The 27573-nt window shown below is 52.5% G+C and overlaps 1 protein-coding gene, 2 long non-coding RNA genes and 4 other non-coding genes across 8 annotated transcripts; 5 read left to right on the top strand and 2 right to left on the bottom strand.

The window, feature by feature from the left end:
• The first annotated feature begins 1035 nt into the window (after window positions 1-1035).
• On the top strand, window positions 1036-12197 carry TRIM7 (tripartite motif containing 7). Of its 2 annotated transcripts, none has more exons than XM_050794595.1 (7): window positions 1036-1891; window positions 2838-2933; window positions 6142-6372; window positions 7112-7134; window positions 7423-7538; window positions 7893-7928; window positions 10457-12197. In XM_050794595.1, exons 1-7 carry the CDS (start codon window positions 1370-1372, stop codon window positions 10966-10968), a joined length of 1536 nt encoding a protein of 511 aa, XP_050650552.1. In that variant the 5' UTR covers window positions 1036-1369; the 3' UTR covers window positions 10969-12197. The 2 variants fall into 2 exon arrangements, with proteins under 2 accessions (XP_050650552.1, XP_050650553.1); XM_050794596.1 differs by lacking the exon at window positions 1036-1891 and adding an exon at window positions 2515-2734.
• Window positions 12198-14333: 2136 nt separating this feature from the next.
• Window positions 14334-14406, top strand: TRNAT-UGU (transfer RNA threonine (anticodon UGU)). Its single transcript has one exon. It is a non-coding gene; the product is annotated as a tRNA-Thr (tRNA).
• A 1948-nt stretch (window positions 14407-16354) lies between these two features.
• On the top strand, window positions 16355-26056 carry LOC126957117 (uncharacterized). The gene is made up of 4 exons (XR_007726655.1): window positions 16355-16590; window positions 17250-17365; window positions 21108-21225; window positions 25562-26056. It is a non-coding gene; the product is annotated as an uncharacterized LOC126957117 (long non-coding RNA).
• Window positions 17080-17151, top strand: TRNAP-UGG (transfer RNA proline (anticodon UGG)). The gene has a single exon. It is a non-coding gene; the product is annotated as a tRNA-Pro (tRNA).
• On the top strand, window positions 17510-17582 carry TRNAV-AAC (transfer RNA valine (anticodon AAC)). The gene has a single exon. It is a non-coding gene; the product is annotated as a tRNA-Val (tRNA).
• On the bottom strand, window positions 18201-18282 carry TRNAL-AAG (transfer RNA leucine (anticodon AAG)). Its single transcript has one exon. It is a non-coding gene; the product is annotated as a tRNA-Leu (tRNA).
• Window positions 22560-25646, bottom strand: LOC126957118 (uncharacterized). Its single transcript, XR_007726656.1, has 2 exons — window positions 25550-25646; window positions 22560-24973 (listed from the first exon to the last, which is right to left on the bottom strand). It is a non-coding gene; the product is annotated as an uncharacterized LOC126957118 (long non-coding RNA).
• Window positions 26057-27573: the final 1517 nt, after the last annotated feature.

Genomic DNA, 27573 nt, shown 5'->3' on the forward strand with positions numbered 1-27573 from the left:
TTAATGTAATCCAGAATTGTAAAGTTGATTGCTCGGGATGAAGAAAGAACTGGGACACAGGTGAAGGGCCTACTTTTCACCGTGAACTGCGGCTCATCTTTCGAATTCTGAACCACGTTTAATCCGAGAAAACTTTACTGAGCTTGCCAAGAACTGCTCTAAAAACAGGATTCAGCCGTGAACAAACCGGGTACAGTCCGTCTTAAAGCTGACATTCCAGAGGAGATAGAGAGCGGGCACAGAGCCAGCCCGGAGAGGGGAGCGCGCTGAGAGACCACTTTACACAGCGTGCGCGTTCGGGGCGGGCTTCGTGGGCAGAGACGTTTGAAGCAAGACCTGAATGAGGTGGGAAGGAGCATGCAGGTGGTGGGAGAAAAGAGGTCCACGCAAGGGGAACAGCCAGCGCAGAGGCCACGCAGTTCAGGAACAGCAGGAAGGGTCGGGGACACAGCCCTGAGAAGGGAAGTCGGGAAGGGGGGAGGTGAGGCGAGGTCTTCGCCTTTGGGTGAGAATTGCTGGAGTTCCCGGTAACACTGGCAAGCCAGTTTCTGAGGAGGGTGCGGGCGAAAGCCTGATCCAAGCGACCTCCAGAGTGAACAAGGAGAGAGGGTGTGGAAGCGGGTAACACAGGCAGTTCTGCAGAGGGGCTGTGGAGACAGCTGGGGGACAAGAGAGCGCTGAGGTTTGTATGTGGGGGGGTGAAATAATACTGAATAAAATGGGAAAGTATAAATGTATTATCTGTTCAAATATTAAGTAAAGAGTAAAGAAGGGAGAGGACAGTCGCAGAAAAGGTAATGGAGTGGATACAAGGCCATGCTTGAGGGTGACGGGACAGGGCCAGGTTCCAGTCTCTAAATTTAGCTCAGTTCAGGGCCGGGGCGAACCTGCGCTAGGGGAACCTGACACCGTGGCCCGAGCGCCAGGCCCTTGCTCCGCGATGCTGGGTCGGCCTCGGTCGGAAACCGGGAGTGGCTCCCGGCAGGGTTTGTGCGCCCACCTGTCGCGGCCCGTTTCCCGCGGCTGACTGGGTCAGGCTGGGGCGGCCTGGAGAGGCTGAGCGACTGGGGCGACGGGGAGAGGCCGCTGGCCAAGGCGGGGGCTGGTGGAGCGCAGGTCCGGGGCGCGGGGCGCTGTCCCGCGCTTGAATGGCCCAGTGTCTTGGGGCCTGTAGTCAACGTGCGCCTCCCCTCCCGGCTCCCAGCCGGGCGCGCTCTGGGCGCAAGTCTCTGCCTGCCCAGTGGCAGCCCCGCCCTTCCTCTCCCAGTGGGCACTCGGCGGCCAGCTCGGACGTCGGGCTCCGACCCGCGTCCTGTGAGGTCCAGCGGCCGCCCAGGCGCTACCAGATCTGAGAGCGCGGAGAGCGCGCATGGCGGCTGTGGGGCCGCGGACCGGCCCCGGCACCGGGGCCGAGGCTCTAGCGCTGGCGGCAGAGCTGCAGGGCGAGGCGACGTGCTCCATCTGCCTAGAGCTTTTTCGTGAGCCGGTGTCCGTCGAGTGCGGCCACAGCTTCTGCCGCGCCTGCATAGGGCGCTGCTGGGAGCGCCCGGGCGCGGGGATTGTTGGGGCGGTGACCCGCGCGCCGCCCTTCCCACTGCCCTGCCCGCAGTGCCGCGAGCCCGCGCGCCCCAGTCAGCTGCGGCCCAACCGGCAGCTGGCCGCCGTGGCCACGCTCCTTCGGCGCTTCAGCCTGCCCGCGGCCGCCCCGGGAGAGCACGGGTCCCAGGCGCCCTCGGCCGGGGCAGCGGCTGCCCGGTGCGGTCAGCATGGCGAACCATTCAAGCTCTACTGCCAGGACGACGGACGCGCCATCTGCGTGGTGTGCGACCGCGCCCGCGAGCACCGCGAGCACGCCGTGCTGCCGCTGGACGAGGCGGTGCAGGACGCCAAGGTGAGCGCAGCCCGCACCCACCCCTGTGGGTCCCCGGGACCCCCTGCCCTGGTCCCGCGCTCCCGCGCACGCGGTGCAGAGAACAGACTGTGGATCAGGAGGCCCGGGTGAGCCCTCCCTTCTTTCTCCTATTCCAGGAAGCCCAGCACGGGTCCCCCGGCTGAGCGCGGTTCTCTGTCACCCCGAACATCACCAATGCCCCCACCCCACCCCCACTGCGTTTCCCTCTGGGCCAGACACTGGGCTGCCTGCGCGACGTCCCCCGCGGACTTGGCGATGTTTTTCCTGTCTGTCCAGAGCCTCTAGCCTGGTCTGCGTCTCCGCAGCTCTGCGCCCGCGGGACGTCTCCGGCACAGCCAGGCAGCCGCTGCCCCCACTCTTACCTCTTTCCCTGAAGCGGGCTCTGCTCAAAGTCCCCACCTCGTGGAACTGAGTGGGAGGACCTCGCCAAGAGGTCCAGGGAGGGGGCTCCTGGGTTAAGCAGCACCGAGAGCCGTCTGACTGTGCCAAGGCTGTCGATTCTGAGCGCCCTTTCTTTGCTATTTTCTCGCTGAGCCTCAGCGAGGGTGTGTGCAGGGGTGAGGGCGGGGCGGGGAGGCTCGGGCGGCAGTCACCAGTCTCTCCTTGCTCACTTATCCTGCTCCAACTCTCCCACCCACAGGGCTTCCTGATGGTGGGGCGGAGAGCAGAGGAGACGACTAGGGGTAGGGCTGCTGGAGGCTTGTGTTTCAGTCTGGCTGGTCCAGCAGATGCTTTTGGGGACGCAAGATCCCGAGACCTTCAGAGTCCCCTCGCAGTGTAACCTGCAACCTGTAGACAGACTTCTACCCGGCCTCCCCCTCAGTGAGCAGGGCCTTCCCTTTCTCCTGGCTGGCTCCAGGAGGCAGAGGTGGGGGTTTCCAGAATCCCCTCCCCCCCACCTCACATTGTTTCCCTTCACCTACAGGAGCTCTTGGAGTCCAGGCTGAGGGTCTTGAAGAAGGAACTGGAGGACTATGAGGTGTCCCGGTCCACGGAAGAGAAGGAGAGCAAGGAGCTCCTGGTGAGCCAGGCACCCCCCGGCACCCCGTGGGAGATTATAGAGGCCTACGCAGCACCAGGGCTCAGTGTGTGTGGTGTTGGAGTGTGTGCTATGGAACCGCAGAATAGATTTCAGAAAAATAAAAGAGTGCATGTTACATAGGGTGACCATATAATTACTGTACAAAGCAGAGCTTTTTAAAGTGAAAAGGTGTGCTAAAAATAATTATTGCAAAACAACTGGCTTAAACTGGAACTGTCCCAGCGAATCAGGACATACAGTCACTCTGATATTACATAACATACCAGTTAGGGCCTGTGGAAGCATCTTGTAATTGAACACATTAATATTTCTGCAGAGAAACATGAATATTCAATTTCTGCAGAGAAACATGAATATTTATCTTAATACGATAAAGAGCCTCATGGGATGTTTTATCAACAAAAGAGGAGTGAAAAAATTTTCATTTTCTGAGTTTTTTTATTTGAAATTGAGGCTAAGGGAGAAGGGGCTGGAGGGTGTCAGCCGCTTCGTGGCTCCGGCACAGTGAGGCAGTTTGGGGTCTTGAGTTGACAGTAGCCCCTGCTGCACAGCCCAGGGTCTTGCATACTGGCATCTGCCTCTACCCCAAGTTGGAATGATATTTTATCTTCCTTAGAGTAGAACAGGAAAGTGAAATGGGGACTAATTTTGGTTAAGATAAGCAAACATGAATCACCATCGGTCATTTTCTACCTTGCAAATTCAGTTCCTAGCTCAGTAAATAAGTGTTGAAAGAAGGAAAGGATTGGCTGAGTGCCACGGCTCACCGCCTGTAATCCCAGCACTTTGGGAGGCCCAGGCGGGCGGATCACCTGAGGTTCGGAGTTCCAGACCAGCCTGACCAACATGGAGAAACCCCCATCGCCACTAAAAATACAAAATTAGCCGGGTGTGGTGGCGCATTGCCTGTAATCCCAGCTACTCGGGAGGGTGAGGCAGAAGAATAGCTTGAACCTGGGAGGTAGAGGTTGCAGTGAGCCAAGATCACGCCACTGCACTCCAGCCTGGGCAACAAGAGTGAAAATCCATCAAAAAAAAAAAAAAAAAAAAAAAAAAAGAATGAAAGGATCTACTAGGGCCTGTCAAAGCAGGGAATTGGAGGAAGGTGAACTAGAGGACCCTCCCATCCTCAATGTCAGGAGGGGTGGAGGAGGAGCCTGGAGTTCAGACACCCTAGTCCAGACCCTCAACTATATCTGTGGTGCCTGCATCCAGCGTGCATCCCAGACCTTCCCACCCAATCACTCACTTCCCTCCATGATGAAGAGCTCACCCTCCAGACCTTCATCCCTCCTCCGCTGGAGAAACAACTTCCAGTGCAGCTCTTCCGCCACTGGTTGACATCCAGGAACCAGAGGGCCTTCCCAGGCACCGGTGGCAGCTTCATGGTCTCTGACGAGAGTCCCCAGGCCTTGCTTAACACCTTCCACCTCTGTCCGCTCCCAACATCCATCCATCACCCCCACATTCATTTTTGTTGTTGTTTTGTTTTGCTTTTACACAGAGTCTCGCTTTGTCACTAAGGCTGGAGTAGTTCAAGCGACCCCCCCACTTCAGCCTCCTGAGTAGCTGGGACTACAGGTGTGCACCACTCCACCTGGCTAATTTTTAATTTATTTTTTGTAGAGCTGGGGTTGGGGGTAGTCTCCTATGTTGCCCAGGCTGGTCTGGAACTCGTGGGCTCAAGCAACCTCCTCCCCTAACTTCGCCCCCCTCAGCCTCCCAAAGTGCTGAGATTACAGGTGTGAGCTCCACCTCTTCTTTACAGTGAGAAAATACTTCTGTGATTTACGATGCTCGTATCATTTAAATACCCTGCTTAATGAAACATCAGAGGTAGAGTCCAACTATTGCTGCAACATAAAAGGGAGAAGGAATACTCTTATTTGAAAATACTCCTACCCCAGGGGACATCTGGCAAAGTCTGGAGATACTATATTTCTGGTTGTCAACAATGGGATACGGATGCTATTGGCATTTAGTGGTAGAGGCCAGAGGGGCTGCTAAACATCCTACCAGGCACAGGACAGCCCCCCCACAACCAAGGAGTATCTGGCCCAGAATGTCACCTGCATTAAGGTTGGGAAACCCTGGTGTAGAGTGTTTTGGCAAATACTGTTTCACTTATGTTATTTCCTTGTGAGGCAGTATGATGTAGCTGCCAGAAGCTCAGACTCTGCGTTCTGGCTCCCTGGCCTAGAAGCCTGGCTTACCACGTCCCGGTGATGTGTCTGCCTTTGTCTCCTCACCTGAAAGACTTGGGGGGAAGTGCACCCACCTCACTGGGCTGCCGTCAGGGTTGAGGGAGTTAATACCTATAAGGCTCTCCGGGCTACTGCAGCCTGCCTGGAAGCTGAAGGAAAGGTGGGGGCATTGTGCGACACCTGAACCCAGGTCTCCCAGCTTCCCGGGACTTCCTTCCTCCGCCCAGGAGTTTTAAGGAAGAGAAACTTCCTGGTGGGACACACTGAGTACCACACGTGTGTTCCCACAAAAAATCAAGAGATCAGGGCATGAGTCTGCATCTGAAAACTCGAGTAAAAAATCTCGTGTATGCTGTTAACGGAAAGAATAGAATCTCAAGCTTGCACACAGCATATTCTCACTTAGTTCCTTGGGGGTGAGCTGCTACCTCTGGTCACTGGCATCGGACTTTTCTTCCTTCTTTCTACTTTCCTACATCTCCCAAGTTTTGTATTTTGAGCATGTGTTACCATTATAACTGCTAAACAGGGAAGATGGCCTTTAAAAACAAAGTGAAGAGTAAAAGTTTGAGGGTGATGAAATTAACGTGCTTAAGGAGGAAAAGGCAATCTCAGTTTAATCCTATGGTTGCCCCAGGAGGCACTAATTTATCCCTTCTACTTTTCAAGTGAGGAAACTGCCACTTGGTGTAGTTCTGGGGGGAGTATGATGCTGCCTTGGTTTAGGTGGTGGAGCACAGGTCCACAGACACGCGTGGGCACATCTGTGGCAAGGGAGAAAAGAGCATGTGTTGAGACTACAGCTTGTTCGGAGCTGGGACATTGAAAATAGAGCATGCACTGCCTGCATAGGTGGGTGTGTCTCTGATCCCCCAGCAGTGACAGGGATGAAGCCTTGCCCTATGGGATGACTCAGGCCACTGGCCAAATGTTATGTCTCCATGCTCAAGTCCCCTACCTCTCCAATTCTCCTCCTGGGACAGAAGCAGATGGCAGCGGAGCAGGAGAAGGTGGGGGCAGAGTTCCAGGCGCTGAGGGCCTTCCTAGTGGAGCAGGAGGGCCGGCTGCTAAGCCGCCTGGAGGAACTGTCCCGGGAGGTGGCACAGAAGCAGAATGAGAACCTGGCCCAGCTCGGTGCTGAGATCACCCAGCTGTCCAAGCTCAGCAGCCAGATCCAGGAGACAGCTCAAAAGCCTGACCTTGACTTTCTCCAGGTAAGTCTGGCTTAGCCAGAGGCTCAAGTCATTTGTCCAAAAGCATCAGGACCGGCAGCTAGAGGACAGTATCAGTCCTGGGGGTTCAGGAGAATCACACGATCTGGAGCTGAAGGGGACTGGAGGGAAGTGCCCTGATTTTCCTGGGGTTGGAGGTCTAGAGGGATGTGATTAACACTTTCTTGACTATGAGCCACAATAATATATATCGTATTTCAGAATCGCATGCTTGAGACAAAAGTCTCAGAAGATAATACTCACCTTTGCTACACGTATGCACTTTGATGTTTTCTATTCTATTTCACTAAAAAAAAAAAAGTTATAAACCACTAGATAAACTTCACAATCCACAGACGGGTTAATAACAGTCACTACTGGGCTGAGTGAGCAGCAGGTGCATAAGGGCTGTGACCTCCCTCAGGTGGTTTCCAGGACACAGGCAGCACTGGGTCCCATGGGATAGCTCCAGTGATGATTCTGTAATAAAGAAAGCAGCAAAGAGAGAAAGAAAGCATTTGAAGAGCTGTGGCAAAGTGTGAGAGGTCCACCACGTGGATGAGACACCCTGCAGCCAGCAGCCACTGCAAGTTGCTGTCACCTAAGTCCATGCAGGCAGTGAGGCATGGCACACCTGCTTACCACTTACATCTTGGAGGCACAGCGAGGGGCAAGCTTTGTTCCTCAGAGGTGAATGGAGGTTACCTGATGCTGATTTGGTTTCCTCTATCTTTCCTTCCAGGAATTCAAAAGCACGCTGAGCAGGTGAGTGACCTCACAGCTCCTGGAGCCTCTCTAAGTTGCCTCTTCTCTTTTCACTGAGCCTTCTCTTTATTTCCTGTCCCCTGGCCTCTCACCTCCTGATCCCCCGATTTGCTTGCCGGGGACCTTCTGAGACGAATGCCCACCTGCCTGGCCATGGGTTTTCCTGCACGAGGTCCGGCTGTCCTTTTTCTACCTCTTTCTGCCAAGACGACCTCGCCATCCTAATTGTCACAGCCTGTGGGAGTAAAACTGTGCAGACAGGCCCTTCTCAGAGCCCTTGTCCTGCAGGTGTAGCAATGTGCCTGGCCCCAAGCCAACCACAGTCTCTTCTGAGATGAAGAACAAAGTCTGGAATGTTTCTCTCAAGACCTTTGTCTTAAAAGGGATGCTGAAGAAGTTCAAAGGTAGGGGCCTGGGCGCTGAGCTGGCTGTGCCATGGCCAGATTGGTGTAGAGGCTGTGGTGGCAAATCTAGTCAGGTCCCTGCAGGGCATGCAGCTTCTCATGGGGACAGATGGGGTAGAGGGGTCCTGCTGGGGGACTGGGGGCAGGAAGAGGGATATGCAGGGGAGCTGAGCTCAGAGCCACTCAGGTAGAACTAGAATGCTTGGGTATGGGCCCCCTGCCCCCGGCTCCCCATGCTTGGCCTTAGGAGTCTCTGGGGAATGAATGAGTCAGCTGGGCTATAAAGAGCTGGTGACCTTGCCATGTAATCTCCCATATCGCTCATGCATGCCTTGCTTTGTTTCTCCTCCTCAGAGGACCTTCGGGGAGAGCTGGAGAAAGAGGAGAAAGGTAGGGATGGTGCTGTGATGGCCACATGGAGAACCTACTCCCTGCTGGTGACCATCTCGGGGTTTTGCATATGGTTGGTGCCTTCCACCCACCCACCTCAGCAACCCTGTTCCTCTGTCCCCTCCCTCGTGCCACCCCCTCCCCATCCTGGGAGCTCCGACACCCTCGGATGGCAGTGGGGCCTGTTGGCCCAAACGCTGCAGGTCGGTTAGGAGCAGGAACGCCCTGTACCTGGAGATACTCAGACTGGGAAAGGCTTCTCGGCCACCTGGGTGAACCTCTCCCCAGTCCCCACTCCAAGACGGACGGAAACCTCTCCTGGGGATGGGGTGCATACAGGGGACCAGGAAAGCAAGGGGAAGCTAAAGACTGGAAGGAATATTGTTTTTACTCTTGCAGAGCTCTAGAGTGTGTGGGATCCAACACCCAGGGGAGGGAGGGGAGGGGAGGGCACATATTCCTGATGCTGATGTCCGAGCTAAATCAGAGTGTGCCTGGGTGCCACCTAAACCACCTGAATGAGACCAGACCTTCCTCTGCTCAGAGCCCTGCCACAGCCCCTCTGACCTGTTAAAGGTCAGAGTCCTCATGGTGGTCTCAAGGGCCCAAGGGATCTGGCCTCACTCACACCCCTTCTACTCCATGCAGCTACACATCCTCTTTGCTGTTCCTTCAGTGTACCAAGCACACACCCATCCCAGTGCCTTTGCACTGCCAGGCTCCCCCACCCCAGCCCCCTACCTGGAACATGCTTTCCCCAGCCAGTCGCATGGCCCACTTCTTTGCCTTCTTTATATCTGTCTGCTCAATGCCCCTTTGCAGTGAGGGTCTTCCCTGGCCACTCTGGTTGAAGTTACAGCCTGCTCTTCTGGTTCCTCTCGTCTTCTGTGTTTATAATCTATCCTTAATCCCCCCGCTGTGGGAAGGAAGCTGCAGGCAGGCAAGACTATCTGATACTCTGTGGTATCCCCAGGGCCTGGAACGTAGCAGTGCTCACAGTAAACGTACATATTTTAAGTTTTTATTTTTGGAGACAAGGTATCGCTTTGTTGCCCAGGGTGGAGTGCAGTGGAACTGCAGCCTCGACCGGCCAAGCTCAAGCGATCCTCTGTCCTCAGCGTCCTCGAGTAGCAGGGACTACAGGAGCACACCACCATGCCTGGCTAAATGTTCTGTGATTTGTGGAGACGGGTATCTCACTGTATTGCCCAGGCTGGTCTCCAACACCTGGGCTCAAGCTATCTTCCCACCTCTGCTTCCCAAAGTGCCAGGATTACAAGCATGGGCCTCTATACCTGGCCTTAACTTTCTATTATGAAAAATTTCTAACATACTCAAAAGTAGAGAGAAGAGTGTAAAGAAGGTGACATACCCCCATCTCTCACCTTCAGCAGTGGTCAATTAGTGGCCACAGTTTCCATAGACACTGCTATCCACTTCTTATGGGATTATTTCATTTTCTGAGACAGGGTCTTGCTCTGGAGTGAGATCCTGGAGTACAGTGGCCTGATCGCTGCCCACTGCAACCTCTGCCTCCTGGGTTCAAGCGATTCTCATGCTTCAGCCTTCCAAACAGCTGGAATTACAGGCACAGGACACCACACTGGGCAAATTTTTGTATTTTTAGTAGAGAAAATACAAAACAAGTTTTCTGCCATGTTGGCCAAGCTGGTCCCAAACTCCTGACCTCATGTGATCCATCGGCCTCGGCCTCCCAAAATGCTGGGATTACAAGCGTGAGTCAAGGCACCCGGCCCTACCGTATTATTTTATTTATTTATTTATTTATTTATTTATTTATTTATTTATTTATATTTTGAGACGGAGTCTCGCTCTGTTGCCCAGGCTGGAGTGCAGTGGCGAGATCTGGCTCACTGCAAGCTCTGCCTCCCGGGCCCAGGCCATTCTCCTGCCTCGGCCTCCTGAGTAGCTGGAACTACAGGCACCCACCACTACGCCTGGCAATTTTTTTTTTTTTTGTATTTTTAGTAGACACGGGGTTTCACGGTGTTAGCCAGGATGGTCTCGATTTCCTGAACTGGTGATCTGTCTGCCTTGGCCTCCTAAAGTGTTGGGATTACAGGCGTGAGCCACCGCACCCGGCCTACTGTATTATTTTAAAGCATCAGAGTCAACATATTATTGACATAAATACCTCAGTGTATTATCTCTAAAGAAACAGACTTTGTAAAACATAACCACAAAGCAGTCATCACACCTGGACAGATTAATGAATCTTTCCAATATCTAGCATTCAAATATCCCCATCTGTTTGAATTGGGGTTCAGATCAGGCCCACCTATTGCATTTGTTTGATTTCAGTAAGTATTTGTTGAGTGGTCGGGGAGGGGGGAAGCAAAATATCTGGGATGCAGAGCATGGGGGTTGGTTGGGCCTTGTCGCTGGGTGCTGGATGGATTCCAGAGGGAAAGTCAGGCAGGTTGCAAAGCAAGGTCGGGCGCGGCCCTGCAAAGAGTATGCCAGGGGCCTGCCTGCGTGGGGACATTTCTCCCTGTCTCTGTCTGCAGTGGAGCTCACATTGGATCCCGACACAGCCAACCCGCGCCTCATCCTCTCTCTGGATCTTAAGAGCGTGCGCCTCGGCGAGCGGGCCCAGGAGCTGCCCAACCACCCCCGCCGCTTCGACACCAACACCCGCGTCCTGGCGTCCTGCGGCTTCTCCTCGGGCCGGCATCACTGGGAGGTGGAGGTGGGCTCTAAGGACGGCTGGGCCTTTGGCGTGGCCCGCGAGAGCGTGCGCCGAAAGGGCCTGACGCCCTTCACCCCCGAGGAGGGCGTCTGGGCCCTGCAGCTCAACGGCGGCCAGTACTGGGCCGTGACCAGCCCGGAGCGTTCGCCCCTCAGCTGTGGGCACCTGTCGCGCGTGCGGGTGGCCCTGGACCTCGAGGTGGGAGCCGTGTCCTTCTACGCCGTGGAGGACATGCGCCACCTCTACACCTTCCGCGTCAACTTCCAGGAGCGCGTGTTCCCGCTTTTCTCTGTTTGCTCCACTGGCACCTACTTGCGAATCTGGCCTTGAGGGACACTGCTGGGGAGCTCCTGTCTCTGGGCTGCCGGTGGGAAGGGATGTCACCTCCCCAGAGCTGCCTAGTCCGTCTTGGGTCTGCCCTCCGTGCTCCTGACTGACCCTGGCTGCCCAAGAGAGGCTGCTATAGACACAAGCCCGAGGCAGGAGAGTGAGGCTGTGGCCAACTGAGCAGGGACAGGGGCCTTGGCCTCCTGGGGGTGTTCCCCTCCTGAGGCCACACGTGGATTTGGCCAGAGCCTTCAGGAGGTGGAGGCTGGTGAGGTCAGGAGCCCAGCTCTCCACGGGGCTTCTGCCCTGACTGGGAAGGGCTCTGGCTCCCTAAAACAATGTCAAATCCAGTCCTGCTGTTCTCTGTTGCCAGGGGACAGGTCTGGGCCCACGTCAACCAGGTTCCTTATCATGGCTGCTGCCTTCTGGACAGCTTCCAGCGCTGCCTTGAGAGGTTGTGGGACCTCTGGATCCAGCTGGCCTGACAGGTCAGCTACTCAGGGAGGAGCCCTGTGCTCCCAGCTCAGAGGACAGTCCCGGCCAAACCTGGAAGGAGACCCTTGGCCCGTCTTTGAGGGAGAAGCCCGGGACAATGGGCATCACAGCTCTCCAGCACTCCTTAGCCAGAGGATACAGAGTGATGGGTGCTTCCTGACCAAAGCAACAACCCAAATGTGCTCCCACAAACACCTGACTCCCCCACTTTCCAGTGCCAAAGTACAAACTCTGCTTGGATAAGGACAGCAAAGCTTCTGGAACTTTATTCTTTTTAATTTTTTTTTTTAAGAGACTGGGTCTTGCTATGTTGCCCAGGCTGGTCTTGAACTCCTGGCCTCAAGTGATCCTCTAGTCTCCATCTCCCTAAGGGCTGGGATTACAGGTGTGAGCTGCTGTACCCAAACTTGTTTTGTTTTGTTTTTGCTTCTGGAACTTTGAAACATAAAACACAAGTTGGCACTTACAATTTTAAAGATGCAGCCAGCTCTAAATGCACAGAGCACAAACATGATCCTGACAGACTGGGGAAAATGCCAACTGCAGAGCACCCTGGTGCCAAGGCCTTCTCAGCCCATGCCCTGAAGGGCATTCCTCTGGCCAGCCTCAGCCCCTTGTCTACTTGTTCTCCAGCTTCTGGATAGCTGGGCTTCTGGAAGGGTGGCAGTGGGTTGCTCCCTGCTCAGCACTGCCCTGGGAAGGGAGTGAGGGGATGAAAATGAAGACTGTGAGCTGTCTTTATAGTTGGCTTGGCTCATTTTCTACTCCCTGGATCCGAGCACAGGAGCATAAGTGTGAGCCAGGGTTTCTGCCAGAGTGAATGAGCATGCATGTTTATATACGGAAGGAGTGTGCATTTGTATCTCACCTTTCCTGGGTGGGGGGGGTGTGTGTGTGTGTATTTTGGAGAGGACACTTATGAGCATGTGCATAAGGTTCAGGTGTTGCAGAGACCCAAGTCAGTTTGATCATACCCTATTGTTGATTTGTTGTTAAATATTAATCCCCTCGTATTTAGACAAGGGCCACAGGCTTCTTCCCTCGCTACCTGGCTACCAGGTTGGATGAACAGAATACCAGACTCGGACCTAATTCTGTCCCACACAGCTTATGTAGACAGAGGTGTTGGCAAGCAGGGGCGATGATAGCTGAATAGCCCTGTGACATGGCGCTTCAGTGCTGTCTCTGAGATGCTTCAAGCCCACTTTGCATATAAGGTTCTCATGGGGCAGGCACGACACAATCCGAGGCAGGCCCAATTGACACAGCACCAGACAATCAGAATACTATATCCTCCAGGCTGAGGACAGGGTCGTTGCAAAGTCCTGCCCACAGAACATTCCAGAGAGTGAATTCTAGGTTCTGCTCATACATGGAGAGCAACTCTAAAACCTGGTAGCCAATTCAGGCATTTGAATACCACTGATTTCCACAAGGAAAACCAATCTCTAACATTAATCTCCTAACTCAATCACCTATTATTACTGTTGAGCCGTAATGTTATCTGGCTTGTGCGGCTTTTTGATTAAGTATCATAATTCCCTTTGTACCATCCAACAAATGTGCTGGGCATCACAACACACATTACAGGTCCCAGAAAGTACAATGTCTGGGGGGAGGCGTCGCAGGAGGGTCAGGTCTGGGGACTGGGAGTAGCTGTCCACATGTTTATTTTCCGTTTCTGTGTCCATGAGTGCAATCGTGTGTCTCTCAGAGTGTGCGTTAAGAAACGTAACAACAGTTACTGACTGTACCAATTGCCTATAGAAGGGAAGAGATGTTCTTTCTTGGTAACCAGGGCAGTGCAGTAACTTGGATGTCAGGATGCTGGTGTCCTCCAGGGCGCATGTGTGCATTTCCCTCTCCTAGACTCAGGGCATCATAAACTCTATAGAGACCTCTGGGTCTGTGAGAACAACTGGCCTAACTTGGGCCCTTCTTACTCACCCATCAGTCCTAGCTGCTGAGCCACAAGCCCAGGCCTCTGTTGCCAGACCTTCACAGGGACCCTCAGCATCCAGACTGGGGGGCACCTAGGGGCCTGCCTCTGGCCTGGCCGCCCAGTGACCCAAGTCACCCGGCCTTGCAGGGAGCACAGGGCAGGGTAGGCCACCAGACCAAGGTCCACCTCCGACACCCACCACTTTCTGTCCTTTGCCAGGCTGGGCCCTCATCCTTCTCCCCTCTCCTCCGCCCCATGCGCCCTTTAAGGGCCCTGACAGAACATGTCAGGGTGTGCCCTAAAAGCTGCATTTTCCTAATTCATCCAAATATGAGACAGGGGCTAGCACCCACCCCCAACCTCGCCTGGACCCTTCCGACCCCAGCGCCTCCAAACACCTGGCCGTCCAGATTCCCCGCCCCTCCCGTCGGCCTCCACCTCCTGTTGCCCCCACCACTCCCCCACCACCCAGCTCGCCCCAGGTCCCGCCCTAACCTCTCGGACCTGGACTCCCTGCAGGACGGGCGCACTGACACCATTCCCTGACCTTTCCATAGCCTTGACCTGGAGCCCCGCTTCCTCATGCACAGCGAGACGCAAAACGTGCTCCCCAATCCTGCGCACGCCCCTCCCCGCCCCCCAGCCCCGCCCAAGACCCGGGGCGCTCCTCACAGCTCCGAGCTCGGCGGTACCGCCCCGCCCTGACAGCTCCCGCCAGCGCGCGCGCCCAACGCCGGAACAGTCTCCGCGGAGCTCTCTCCAGGGACTAACGGCCGTTTCGCGCACACGGACACATGGGCAAGATGGCTGCGGCCGGGGGAGGAGCTTGGAGTCAGCCGCTACCGAACTCGGCCGGGAATTAAGCGGACTGCGGCTGCGTGGCGCCGGCGGCAGCGTCAACTATTTGTGTGCGAAAGGAAAACTCGCAGCTGGCTCCATAGCTCAGGGGTTAGAGCACTGGTCTTGTAAACCAGGGGTCGCGAGTTCAAATCTCGCTGGGGCCTGTTTGTGTTTTTTCCCCCCCATTTTTTCCTAAAAGAAATGTGGAAGATATACAAGTCTACTTCCGCCTTCCTGAGAAGCCAGACCCTGGCAGAGTCACTTTCTCTTTGCCTCTAAGATACTCGCCGCGCAAGGCTACTTGCCTACCATTTCCTTATCTCTTGAAGAGTCAGACCCACTGCGGGCTTCCTTTTCCATCACGGGTTCCCCAGGCCCTGCGCGCCCTCTGCCCACGACCCCGCTCACTTCCGTCTGCGCGCGCTCTCCGGAGCGTCTTTCCGCTCCCCTCACGTCTTCCCACTCCTGCTAGGGACTCGCCCTCGCGTCTCCTTCCCTCTCTCCCGGGGGAGACGATGGCACTACCGCGCCCCTTCCCGCCCGGCGTTTGTTTGCGGCGTTCCCCCACGCGCGCGCTGAGGCTCTGGTCTGCTGCTCTGCGCTTGGCGGCTGCGCGCCCTCGGGTCCCCGCCGCCTCCATGCTGCAAACTCTGACTTCTTCCTGTGGAGTTAACACAGAAAAGCGCAGACGGCCACATTCATGGCCCGGGACTAACGGCTCTACCTGTCACATTCGCTTTCAGCCTTAAACAAAATTAGTTTATTTTAAACAAAATATATAACTAAGGTATGCTGGCCTTCTGATTTATTCCTGCTGTTACCGGAAGTGTAGAAAGTGAGCCCATGTTCTCAGTGAACAGTGGGGCCGCAGCCCAGGTGCAGGACGGGCCCCCGGGGGTCTCGGGACGGCTCCTGCCTGCGTCTTCCCCGCACCGCGCGCTTTGGAGGCCTGGGCACCGGCGGAGGCGGGGCTGGGTTCCGCCGCACACTCCCCTGTCGCAGGCGCCCTCTCTCCAGCCGGAGGGGACCTCAAAAAGCCCTGAGCGAGTCCCCGTCCCACGTGGGGCCGCGGCTTATACGGGGACCACTTCAGGGTTCGAAAACGGAACCCCGGCCCGGTGCACCAGAGAAGAGAAAATCGCTCGCGGCCACCTGGGTAGAGACCCTTGACTGGGAGGCGTGGAGGAGCGAGCGGGGTCTGCGGCTCCGGCCAGCAGGTGCGCGCTTCCTCTCTCACCCACGCCGGCTCCGGTCCAAAGAGCCGAGCCTGTGGGTCCAGACCGGGACGGATTCGCTGGGACAGGCCAGGAGCCCGCCAGCACATGCGGGCACTCGCGCGCCCGGGGCTCCTCGGACTCGTCGACCCCGAAACGCCTGCCCCACAGGAAGATCACCCCACTGTAGAAGTCGGGTCACGGGGACCAGCGGCGAGCTACCTGAGGGCTTGACTGCAAACACCCTCCCGACGAAAACCGTGGACTCCCGGGGTGCGAGCGTGTGACCGTGTGGGGGGGGTGTTGGCAGACGGTCCCCATAGTAATCGAACAACCAGGTGGAAGAACCTCAGGCCTCGCACTCTGGGGCTCTCAGAGTCTGGGCGTTGCAGCCGCTCCCGTACACCCCCGGGTCACCTGGCTGAATCCGGTGGGAGCTGCTGAGGTGCCGGGAGGTCTCCCAGGCTGGCGCTCCCGTCCAGCTGCTGGTGGAGGCGCGGGTGCGAGGCTTGGGACAAGGGAGAGCTATGCCGGGTGGGGCAGACCCTTGGGGCGGGTCGGTTCACCCGAAATGTTCACTGTGGGAAGAGCCGAAAGCCAGCCACGGCACCAGGAGAGTCCAGCGTGGAGAGGCAGAGAGGAAGGGCGAGTGCAGCGGCGCTCGCAGACGGCGGAGCAAGATCGCCGGGAGTGCGAATGGAAACAGGGGCATTGTTTCCTCGGAGTCGCTTAACCACCATCCCACGCTGTTTTATAGCAGTGTAGGAAATGTCTCTGCTGGTGACACAAAAATAAACCTGTGGCTCAGCTCTGAGTAGATTATCGCGAATTTTACAGCAGGAAATCCGTATCGCTATTTTTACTACTAAATAAACCAGTGCAATTAAAGCGCGCAGGGCGAGAGTAGGTCGAGGCGAGCACAGAGGAGCGCGCCCGCCCAGGCTTGCCCTGAGGGCGGCGAGGGCTGTGAGCCAGGACCCCCGGCCCTGCACCGCGGGAGCGCGCGCGCGTGGGTCCAGCCTCCTAGCTGTGCGACAACCCGGTGGCCAAAGTCACCACGAGAAGACAGAGTTCCCGGTCATCGGTCGTTTCTGCCTTACACTTTCCTACATTTCCTGAACATTTTGCAAATGGGTATGTACTGCTTATTATCTTTTCATAAAACGCTAAGAGCCGCTTCTCGGGGCTCCTCACCCAACTGGTTCGGCGTTCCCTCCCAGCACTGCGCTCTCTCCCGAGCCCTCCGGCTCTGCCAACCTCTGCGTCCTGCGCCTGGGCCTCAAGATTTGCACCTTTCTTGAACTCCCTTGGGAAGGGGCGCCCAGGCTGCAGAACGGATGGACGCCCCTGCCTGCTACTCGAGTGGATCCAGCAGGGAGGCGCTCACTCGGATTCCAGGAGACCAGAGGAGACAGGGCATACGGAGCGTTTACCCTGTGTGGAGCTACCGGCGGCTGAGAATTAGCGGCAGACGCGGAGATGGGCAGCGGGGACAGGTTGGGCTTGGGAGACTGTAAGACTTTTGAGAATGGTTTCAAGCTGCCAGAAAGAAATCCGCCTTTTCGGTGAATTGATCCATGAAGAACACAATCTTGGAAATATTCAGTACGTTTGTTAACAGCCGGCTCGTTGGTCTAGGGGTATGATTCTCGCTTTGGGTGCGAGAGGTCCCGGGTTCAAATCCCGGACGAGCCCAGTTTTTGTTTTTTTCATTTCAACTAAATTTCTTCTTGTTCAGATCCTGGATGAGCCAGCTTTTTTCATTTCAACTAAATTTTGTGTTACTTTGACAGTTTTGATCCCGAACGGTGTCCAGCGGTGGCATCACCAAGATTTCCGGGAGTGCTAGGGATTGGGAAGAATCGTGGATAGGAGACTAAGCGAGCCGTCCCGGAAGCAACAGTTGCTGGTAAGACTTTGGGCACAGACCTGTACGCGAGTGTATGCTTTTGCGGGTTGTGGGGCTCTCCTTTCACAGCTAGGGAACAGTTGTCGAACATACCCGGAGTGTAGTTGTTAGTGGACAATATTATGGCGGCCAATTGAAGTGTGGGTTTCCGTAGTGTAGTGGTTATCACGTTCGCCTAACACGCGAAAGGTCCCCGGTTCGAAACCGGGCGGAAACAACCCGAAGTGGGTTTTTGTTTTTTTCTTTTTGAGACGGGGTTTCGCTCTTGTTGCCCAGGCTGGAGTGCAATGGCGTGATCTCGGCTCACAGCAACCTCCGCTTCCCCGGTTCAAGCCATTTTCCTGCCTCAGCCTCCGGAGTAGCTGGGATTACAGGCACGCTCCACCACGCCCGGCTAATTTTGTATTTTTAGTAAAGACAGGGTTTCTCCATGTTGGTCATGGCTGGTCTCGAACTCCGAACCTCAGGTGATCCGCCCGCCTCGGCCTCCCAAAGTGCTGGGATTACAGGCGTGAACCACCGCGCCCAGCCCCGAAGCGGTTTTTATCTCATTACACACTCTTATTACACTGGAGACTAAACTAGAAGACCCCACTAGTATGTTCACCTGGTTACAGCGGCACAAAGAGAAGAGGGCATCTACGCTTTTGCTTCCCATCCTCAATCACCTGCATCTGTGAAGAACCCAATCCACTTTCACTTGCTGTAGACAAGCTCGGCACAGGGCCCATCTACTCCACAGCTGCACGCTGCCAAATGGAACCCCGCATCCCGAGTATGTGTGTGGCCCATTACCCCTTTCATAGGGGACAAAAGTGACAAAAGTACCACAGTCTGGCAGCGGTGGGATTCGAACCCACGCCCCCGAAGAGACTGGAGCCTTAATCCAGCGCCTTAGACCGCTCGGCCACGCTACCTCTCCGATACAACGTATTTACATAATTTCCTTCAGTTATAAAGCATGCCAAGGGCCCTGGGCCAACAGGGAGTTGGGGCGAATCCACAGGGAGAACCAAGGCAGGATCCGCTCCGCCAAAGTCACTGGCTGGAAAATGGCTCCACCAGCGCCCTGACACGGGATTCTCAAAGCCCAGGCCACAGCATCTGCTTTAGGAAGGCCACTCATAAAGCCACCCCTGCCGGCCCCCTTTGGGGAATGCGCTCCACAGCAGGGGTAGACTTCCACTCTCTCACTTCAAAAAATCAAAAACAAATACAATGAAAAACAAAATACAATAAAAACCTAAAGAAAAACAAACAGGCCGGGCGCCGTGGCTCACGCCTGTAATCCCAGCACTTTGGGAGGCTGAGGAGGGCGGATCACGAGGTCAGGAGATCGAGACCATCCTGGCTAACATGGTGAAACCCCGTCTTTACTAAAAAATACAAAAAATTAGCCGGGCGTGGTGGCGCCTGTGGTCCCAGCTACTCCGGAGGCTGAGCCAAGAGAATGGCGTGACCCCGGGAGGTGGAGATTGCAGTGAGCCGAGATCGCGCCACTGCACTCCAGCCTGAGCGACTGAGCCAGACTCCATCTCAAAAAAAAAAAAAAAAAAAAAAAAAAGAAAGAAAAACAAACAAAAACCCCCAGCCTGAGCAACATGGCAAAACCCTGTCTCTACAAAAGATGTAAACATTAGCCGGGCATGATGGTGTGTGACCAGCTACTCCGCTACTCAGGAGGCTGAGCCTGGGAGGCAGAGGCTGCAGTGAGCCGAGATCGCCCCACTGCACTCCAGCCGAGGTGACAGAGCAAGATCCTGTACCAAAACCAACCAAAGAAAAACAAAACAAACAAAAAACCCCAACAACAACAACAAAACAGGCAACAAACTGAAAGTATGTATTGACTTTATGAGTCACGAGCAGAAACATTCTTAGTAACTTCATTCATAATAACTCGCCTCTGGAAACAGGCCAAATGCCCACCATCTTTGCACTGGATAAATAAAATGGTATATAGTCTTATCTTATTTTATTATTTTATTTTTTATTATGTATATAGTCTTACATGGGATAATTATAACACTGATAATGAGCTTACTGCTGCAAACAGCATGGATGGATTTCACGGACATCAATATTGAGCAAATGCAGCCAGACACCAACCGTCTGCATTCTATTGATCCCACATATGACGTTCACGCACGAGCCAAACTATCTATGCTGACAGAAGTTAAAATCCTGTCACTTGGGAGGAGGAGGTGCAGATACTGACTTGCAAGGGACATGAGGAAACTTTTTGCAATGCTCTATCTGGGTGATAGAGCACATGTGTGTTTGTGCATGTGCACAAGCCAAGTGTATTCAATTCCATGCTCACTTAAGATTTCTGTACATATAAAATCTTGACACAGTACAGCTATATTTGTATGAAAATTGTTTCTTAAAACATGACTTTCTTAGTTGGAAAGGCTATTGTTTTAGATTTTACTGGTATGTAACAAATTACCACACAGTTAGTGTCTTAAGACAGCATGGATTTATTATCTCGCTTTTTGTGCAAGTTAGCAAGGTTTTCTACTGATACCGCAGCAGGTGACCTCACAATGTTGGCCATTGCTGCAGTCTCATCTGAGGCAGGGGATTCTCTTCCAGCCTCCCTGCTTGTTGACAAAATGCATTTCTTTGTTGCTGTGGGACTGAAATCTCCCGTTTGCTTGCTGGCTGTCAGCTGAGGGCCACTCTCAGCAACCAGAGGCCCCTTTCCTTGAGGCCAGCGGTGCACAGTGTTTCTGGAACTCCACCTTCTTTTAAAGGCCTCACCTGATTAAGTCAGGCCCACCCAGACTAATTTCCCTTTTGATTTATCAAAATCAACTGACCAGGAACCTCAATCACAGCTGCACAATCCGTTGTTCCGTAAAATGTGGCATGGTTGTGGGAGTGACATGCCGTCACGTTCACTCAGAGGCAGGTGGCCTACAGGGCGTGTGCCCTGGGTGGGAATCTTGGGGCCCACCTTTGAGTTCTCCCTATGACAGTTACAGGCCTGAGAACCAAATAGATAGAGTCTCCCAGCAGAACAGGCTTTCCAAGTTCCTTACTTATTTGTAACTTGTTGAAAGAAGCTCCTGGGATGGTATGGGGGGGTTCCTGTCCTTCATCATTGCTGTGTGGCCACGGTGGCTTCCTGTGTCCACTTGGCATCCTCAGGCTAGGTGGGCACGCGGTGGGCACGCCGTTGTGTTTCACCAGGGGGACTGGGAGACAGAGGCACTGTCTACCAGCGCTCAGCCCCCGAGGTGCTCCCGGAGCACGTGCCAGGCTCTGTTCGGTCCCCTCCAGCCTGCTCTTTCAGTTCCGGAGGATTTCCTATTTGTATGTTTAGACACTAAACCTTTTTCATTAACATGTGCTCACTATGGAATAATTAGACACACCCAAGAAGAAAAAGTAAAGTAAATGAGCTTTAAGAACATAAAAAGCACCCTCAACCATGCCACGTATATTGCTTTTTGTTTTAAAGCTTTTTAGACTATTTTCATGGATTCTTTAACTTATTTGTCATATATATATATATATATATATATATATTTTTTTTTTTTTTTAGGAGGGGGTGGGGGGGTTGGTTTATGCAATTTAGCCCAAGCTGGGCTCAACCTCCTGGGCTTGATCCATCCTCCCGCCTCAGCCTCCTGAGTAGCTGCAATACAGGCGTGTGCCACCCTACTCAGCTCTATGAGCAATGTTATTTATTTATTTCCTTATTTATTTACGTATTTATTTATTTTTCAAACAGGGTCTTGCTCTGTCACCCAGGTTGGAGTGTAGTGGCACAAACACAGCTCACTGCAGTCTCGACCTCCTGGGCTCCAGCGACTCTCCCACCTCAGCCTCCGGAGCAGCTAGAACCATGGGTGCGTACCACCACGCCTGGCTAATTTTGGTATTATTTTGTAAAGACGCGTTTCGCAATATTGCTCAGGTTGATCTCAAACTCCTCTTCCCTCGGCCTTACAAACTGCTAGGATTACAGGCGCAAGTCACCGCGCCCGGCCAATTCTGTAACTTTCTCTTTTTTTTGAGACAGAGTCTCAATCTGTTGCCAGACTGGAGTACAGTGGCCGTGATCTCGGCTCACTGCAACCTCCGCCTCCCGGGTTGAAGCAATTCCCCTGCCTCAGCCTCCCAAGTAGCTGGGATTACGGGCGCCCGCCACCACGCCTGGCTAATTTTTATATTTGTAGTAGAGACGGGGTTTTACCATCTTGGCCAGGCTGGTCTTGAACTCCTGACCTCATGACACGCCCGCCTCCGCCTCCCAAAGTGATGGGATTACAGGCGTGAGCCACCACACCCGGCCCAATTCTGTAACTTTTAAAGGTACGCATAGGCAAATTACCTCCGGAAAGTGTCGAAAAATTACTTAAGTGTCATTGTCTGGGGTAAATACCCGTTGTCTGATGGCCGTGGAAAAATAGACTGCAGATACATAAAGGGTGGGCGTTAGAGCTGAAGTTTAATCGGCGACAGGAAGAGGAGAAGCGCTCTCGGTAGCAGACCCGGGTCTGGGAGAAATGGGTTGCCGGTTTTGTGGTGAAATGCAGCAGGTTTTACAGAAGAGTTTGAGGAGGCGGTGCCTGATTTACATAGGGCCCAAAGATTGGTCGGATCAGGTGTTTTATTTGGGTAAGGCCAGAAAAACTGGTCAGGGCTAGCTGTCATTTTCATAGGGCGGGAAAAGCTGTCTGTCCCCAACCCCAATCTTTTATTATGCAGATGGTTCTCTACCTGGCCCGGGCCATGTTGCCTGTTTCTTTACAGGTGGTGACAAAAAAAAAAAAAAGGGAAGATGGAGCCTCCATGTTGAACTGTAGCAGGACGGGCCGCAGACAAAACCTCTCAGACCCGAGTTGTAGAAGGAAGGGCTTTATTCAGCTGGGAGCATCCGCAAGCTACTGTCTTAAAATCCGAGCTCCCCGAGTGCACAATTTCTGTCTCTTTTAAGGGCTCACAGCACTAAAGATTTCACATGAAAGGGTCGTGATTGATTTGAACAAGCAGGGGGTATGTGACAGGGGCTGCATGCACCGGTGGTCAGAGAGAAACGGAACAGGGCAGGGAGTTTCACAATGTTCTTCTATACAATGTTAGGAACATCAGTTTCTAAGTCATGAGTTGATTTTTAACTACTGGGTTTAGGCCAGGCAGACCTGGGCCTGGTTTCGGGCTGCCTGTCTTTGGTTTTACTTTATTGTTCTTCTTCTTCTTTTTTTTTTTTTTTTCCCCCCTAAGAACAGGTACTGAGGATAAAACAATATAAAACAATGTGAGAGGGTCTTTCTCTTTTCTCATTTCCCCCCTTTGAGACTTTCACTCATTTTATTAGTAGGAGTTCTCACTCTTATTTTTATTATTTATGTTTCCCTGTGCAACAGATTGACAGTGATTTATATAGTATGCTGGTGCTGAAGCATTTTGGTGAACTAAAGTAGCGACAAAGATTTTTATCATCTGGAGAAGTACAGGTATCAGACAAGGGAGCAGTAAGCAGGTTCCTATTATTATTATTACTCCTATTATAAGAATTTTAAATCCTCCTATTGCTGGGAACCAATTTCTAAACATGGCTCCTGGATTAAGTCCATGCCACACTTGCATGGGTACATGTGCCAGTTTTGCTATATCTTTAACATATCCTCAACTACCTGCCCCTGATCATCTATGTGTAGACAACAATTAGTAAGGTTGGCTTTTCTACAAACTCCTCCTTCAGCTGCTAGCAAGTAGTCAAGAGCTAGTCTATTTTGATAGATAGCATTTCTCATCAGAGTTTCTTGCCAGGCAAGAACAGTCAAGGCTTGACTGGTTTTATTACTAATAATTTCTAAAACAGCTTGTAACTGTATGACTCGTTGAGCATATAGATGGGGTCTGATATCCCCATGAGCCATCTTGTGTCTAAGTGGCGGGTCTATAGTATTGTATGATTCTTTCTGGGGGTCATTCATCATCTTTCTAATCACCTTTGGCTATGCTTCGTTTTTCGCGGGAAGCATAAACTGGGAAGCCTAGAAGTTCACCTGTTTTTATGGGCAGTAAGAACAAAGATGGCTTAATGGTGCCAATTACACAGCTACCTGTCCACTGAGCAGGCAGCTTAGCATAAGCTCTGTGTCCACATATCCAGTAAAACCCGGTGGGGGCAGTCCAGTCCCGGTGGAATTCTGGGTGGGCCCCAACAGTCTGCAACTTTGGAAATTTACTGAATGGATTTCTTTCTGTGTAATTGGAACTCCACCATGTAACTGTTTTTGCGGTACCATTATACAGCTTTTGCCTAAGACAACTCAGCTGTCCTACAGGATGAGTGAATCCCTTCCCTTCTCTAGCTATGCAATAGTGTCCAATGATTGAGGTTTTTAGAACCTAAAAATTGTCAGGGTGGTTCTTTTGGGCAGGGAACTCATCAGGAACTGGGTCTGTAGGAACTAAATTCTCGGGCTTCCCATGGCCAGTGATCTCGCATTACAGTTCCTCCACAAACATAACATGAAGTGACTTTTAGAGACTGGGCTACATGCTTGGCTAATTGCAAAAACAAATTTTTAGTTTTTCCTGGAATCTCAGGTCCTGGCACATTTAGTTCATCATAGAAAGTCTGAAATACTGGTTCTGGGGAGCGTCTTTGAACATCTCCTTTTATTAGGAGGCTTACACTAGGATCTAGTCTTTTTTCATCAATGCCTAATGTTATGTATTTTCCTTTATTCCATTTTGGGCCTGTGGGGTTTGTGATTACCAGTTCTAAAGGGTTGCGGCTGGCTTGTCCTTTCTGGAGCCAAACTGGATCTTTTTCATCTTCTTTCCAGGTAGCCTAAATGACACAAGACCAGTACTGACACATGTCACATAAATATAATTCTTGACAGACATACTTATTTGCTGCTGTGTAACTTTTTTCCTGGTCTAGAGAACCGCATCCTTTTCCATATTGCTTACTATTAACAGCGTCACAGGCATCAGATTTTAAGGTTACATTTTTGGGGACCCCCCTTTCTTCTGTTTTACCTATTACTTTACTTGTGTCGTTTAGGAAAGGACTAGTCCTTAGTCTTATTTCAACGACTGTGATCATGGAAGGTTCAGAGGGGTCATAGCACACATCGGGCTGGTCACTTCCCGGATCACATACCTTGTACTGGGTGTTATTATACAGACAGGTTGCCTTTGGAATTCCTAGGCATTCATAATGGCTACAAAATAAAAAGATTGTCTAACCTCAGTGACCTGATGTATGCACTGAAGGCAGTGCTCTGTGTGGGAAGAAGCAGTGGAAGCTTTTAACACACAAGTCCATGTTATAAGGAAAATAAGTCCCAAGACGATTTTCCTCATGCTTCAGCCGTGCGTAGACCAATCAGCTTCCGGGTCTGACTGGAGCAGGGCTTGTCGTTTTCCTCAGGGTCACTTTGCAGGGATTGTCCAGGCTTGGTTTGGCCTCCTAGGTCTCAGTGGCTGCGGGCTTCACGCGGCTGTGGCAAATCCAGGCTGGGATTCCTTCCACCTTTACCGCTGTGGGAGTGGTCAGGATAACGGTCTGGGGTCCCCTCCACCGTGGCCGCAATGGAGCCACGTTCCAGTCCTAGATCCACACACGGTCACCTGGAGAAAAAGGGTGAACTGGGGAGAATAAGCTGACTGGGCACCTCTCATTTACCCAAGTTGAGATAGTCTGGGCAATTTTCCCCAAGGCCTGTAGCTGCCGCTGTAATTCAATCTCACTTAACTCTTGGGGAGTACCCGGAAGTCCTCGCAGCATAGGAGGAGGCCTATGATACACAATTTCATAGGGGGAGTATCCTGTTTTCTTAGAGGGGGTACACCTAATTTTAAACAATACTATAGGAAGGGCTTGTAGCCATTTTAATCCTGTCTCCTGACATACTTTCCCTAGACTATTTTTGATAGTTCAATTCATTCGCTCCACCTTCCCCGAACTCTGAGGTCGATAAGCGGCATGTAACTTCCATGTGATTACTAATACCTTTGCTGTCTTCTGTGCCAAGTCAGCCACAAATGCCGGCCTATTATCTGAGCCGATTCCTAGGGGCAGTCTAAACCTAGGGATGAGATCTCCAAGAAGCACACGGGTTACTTCACGAACTTTTTCAGTTCATGTTGGATAAGCCTCCACCCACCCAGAGTAAGTACACACTAGAACGAGTAAATACTTGTTACCTCCGCATTTAGGCATCTCTGTGAAGTCCACCTGAAGATCTTCAAAAGGAGCTGCTCCATAGGCTGGTATGCCGGGAGGCACAGACGGGCCTTGCTTTGCATCGTGCTGTCGACAGGTAACGCATTGCTGCGCCACAGTTTTAGCAAACGCTGGCAAGTGTGAGATGTAGAAATACCGGCCTAACAGCTTTTCGAGTGATTCTTGGCCTAGATGGGTAGTTTCATGTACAGCCAGCACGACTGTGGCTCCTAGCAGCTGTGGCACAGCTATTCCTCCATCTGGTAACTTTATCCATCCTTCCTTTATTGTTTGTCTTCCCTCTGTTTGAAGAAAATCTTTTTCCTCTTTAGAATAAGTTGGCACCAGATCAAGCATTTGAGGGAGTAGTGGGGCTGTGACTGACGCCCGGTAAGGAGTAGATGCTGCTTTTCGTGCCTCTGTGTCTGCTCGGGAGTTTCCTTGGCTCACCGAGGTGGAAACTCACTGGTGTCCCCTGCAATGCATGACTGCCACCCTTTGTGGTTTCTACACTGTTTCTAATAATTGTAGAATTTCTTATTGATGTTTTATGTCTTTTCCTCTAGAAGTTTTTTTTTTTTTTTGAGACAGAGTCTGGCTCAGTCGCCCAGGCTGGAGTGCAGTGGTGCGATCTTGGCTCACTACAAGCTCCGCCTCCCGGGTTCACACCATTCTCCTGCCTCAGACTCCCAAGTAGCTGGGACTATAGGCGCCCGCCACCACATCCGGCTAATTTTTTGCATTTTCAGTAGAGACAGGGTTTCACCGTGTTAGCCAGGCTGGTCTTAATCTCCTGACCTCGTGATCTACCCGCCTCGACCTCCCAAAGTGCTGGGATTACAGGCATGAGCCACTGCGCCCAGCCTCCATTATTTTCTTAATAACCTTGCTTTCACTTTATGAACTCCCCGAATTCTTTTTTTTGGGGGGACATGGAGTTTTGCTCTTGTCACCCAGGTTGGAGTGCAATGGCTTGATCTCGGCTCACTGCAACCTCTGCCTCCCGGGTTCAAGCAATTCTCCTGTCTCAGCCTCCCAAGTAGCTGGGACGAGAGGCATGTGCCACCACACCCAGCTAATTTTTGTATTTTAGTAGAGACGGGGTTTCACCATGTTGGCCAGGATGGTCTCGATCTCTTGACCTTGTGATTCATCTGCCTCGGCCTCCCGAAGTGCTGGGATTACAGTCGTGAGCCACCATGCCCAGCCGAGCCCAGGAGTTTCAGACCAGCCTGGCCAACATAGTGAGACCTTGTATCTACAAAAAAAAAAAAAAAAATCAGTTGGGCGTGATGGCACGTGCCCATAGCCCCAGCTACTGGGGAGGTTGAGGTGAGAGGATCCCTTGAGCCCAGGAAGTCAAGACTGCAGAGAGCTATGATCCTGCTACTGCACTCCAGGCCTGGGTGACAGAGAGAGTCCCTGTCTCAAAAACAAAGAAACAAACAAAAAACCCAAGCAACAACAACAAACAAAACCAAACCAAAGAAAACTACAACCCTATTAGGTATAATAAATAAATTTAGCAAGAATGGAGGATACAAAATCAATATACAAAAATTAATTGTATTTCTTTTCTTTTTTTTTAATTTTTGAGAAGGAGTCTTGCTCTGTCGCCAGGCTGGAGTGCAGTGGCGCAATCTCAGCTCACTGCAACCTCCATCTCCTGGGTTCAAGCGATTCCCCTGCCTCAGCCCCCGAGTAAATGGGATTACAGGCGCCTGCCACCACGCCTGGATAATTTTTTTGTATTTTAGTAGAGACAGGGTTTCACCGTGTTGGCCAGGATGGTCTCGATCTCCTAACCTCGTGATCCGCCCTCTTCAGCCTCCCAAAGTGCTGGGATTACAGTGTGAGCCACTGCGCTCAGCCTCTTTTCTTTCTTTCTTTAATTTTTTTTTACCTACCAGTAACTAGTTTTGTTACTTTGAAATTGTATTTCTTTAAACTAGCAATAATTCAAGAATGAAATTAGGTAAACAATTCCATTCACTATAGTATCGAA

Source organism: Macaca thibetana, chromosome 6 (genome assembly GCF_024542745.1).
Source record: "Macaca thibetana thibetana isolate TM-01 chromosome 6, ASM2454274v1, whole genome shotgun sequence".
NCBI classification, from domain to species: Eukaryota; Metazoa; Chordata; class Mammalia; order Primates; family Cercopithecidae; genus Macaca; species Macaca thibetana.

What these genes read in the sequence shown, in the direction of transcription:
- TRIM7 (XM_050794595.1), top strand. Translation starts at nt 1,370, where the DNA reads ATGGCGGCTGTGGGGCCGCGGACCGGCCCCGGCACCGGGGCCGAGGCT. An exon ending in CTGACCTTGACTTTCTCCAG is followed by an intron (nt 6,373 to 7,111) that starts GTAAGTCTGGCT and finishes CTTTCCTTCCAG; the next exon opens with GAATTCAAAAGCACGCTGAG. An exon ending in TTCAAAAGCACGCTGAGCAG is followed by an intron (nt 7,135 to 7,422) that starts GTGAGTGACCTC and finishes CTTGTCCTGCAG; the next exon opens with GTGTAGCAATGTGCCTGGCC.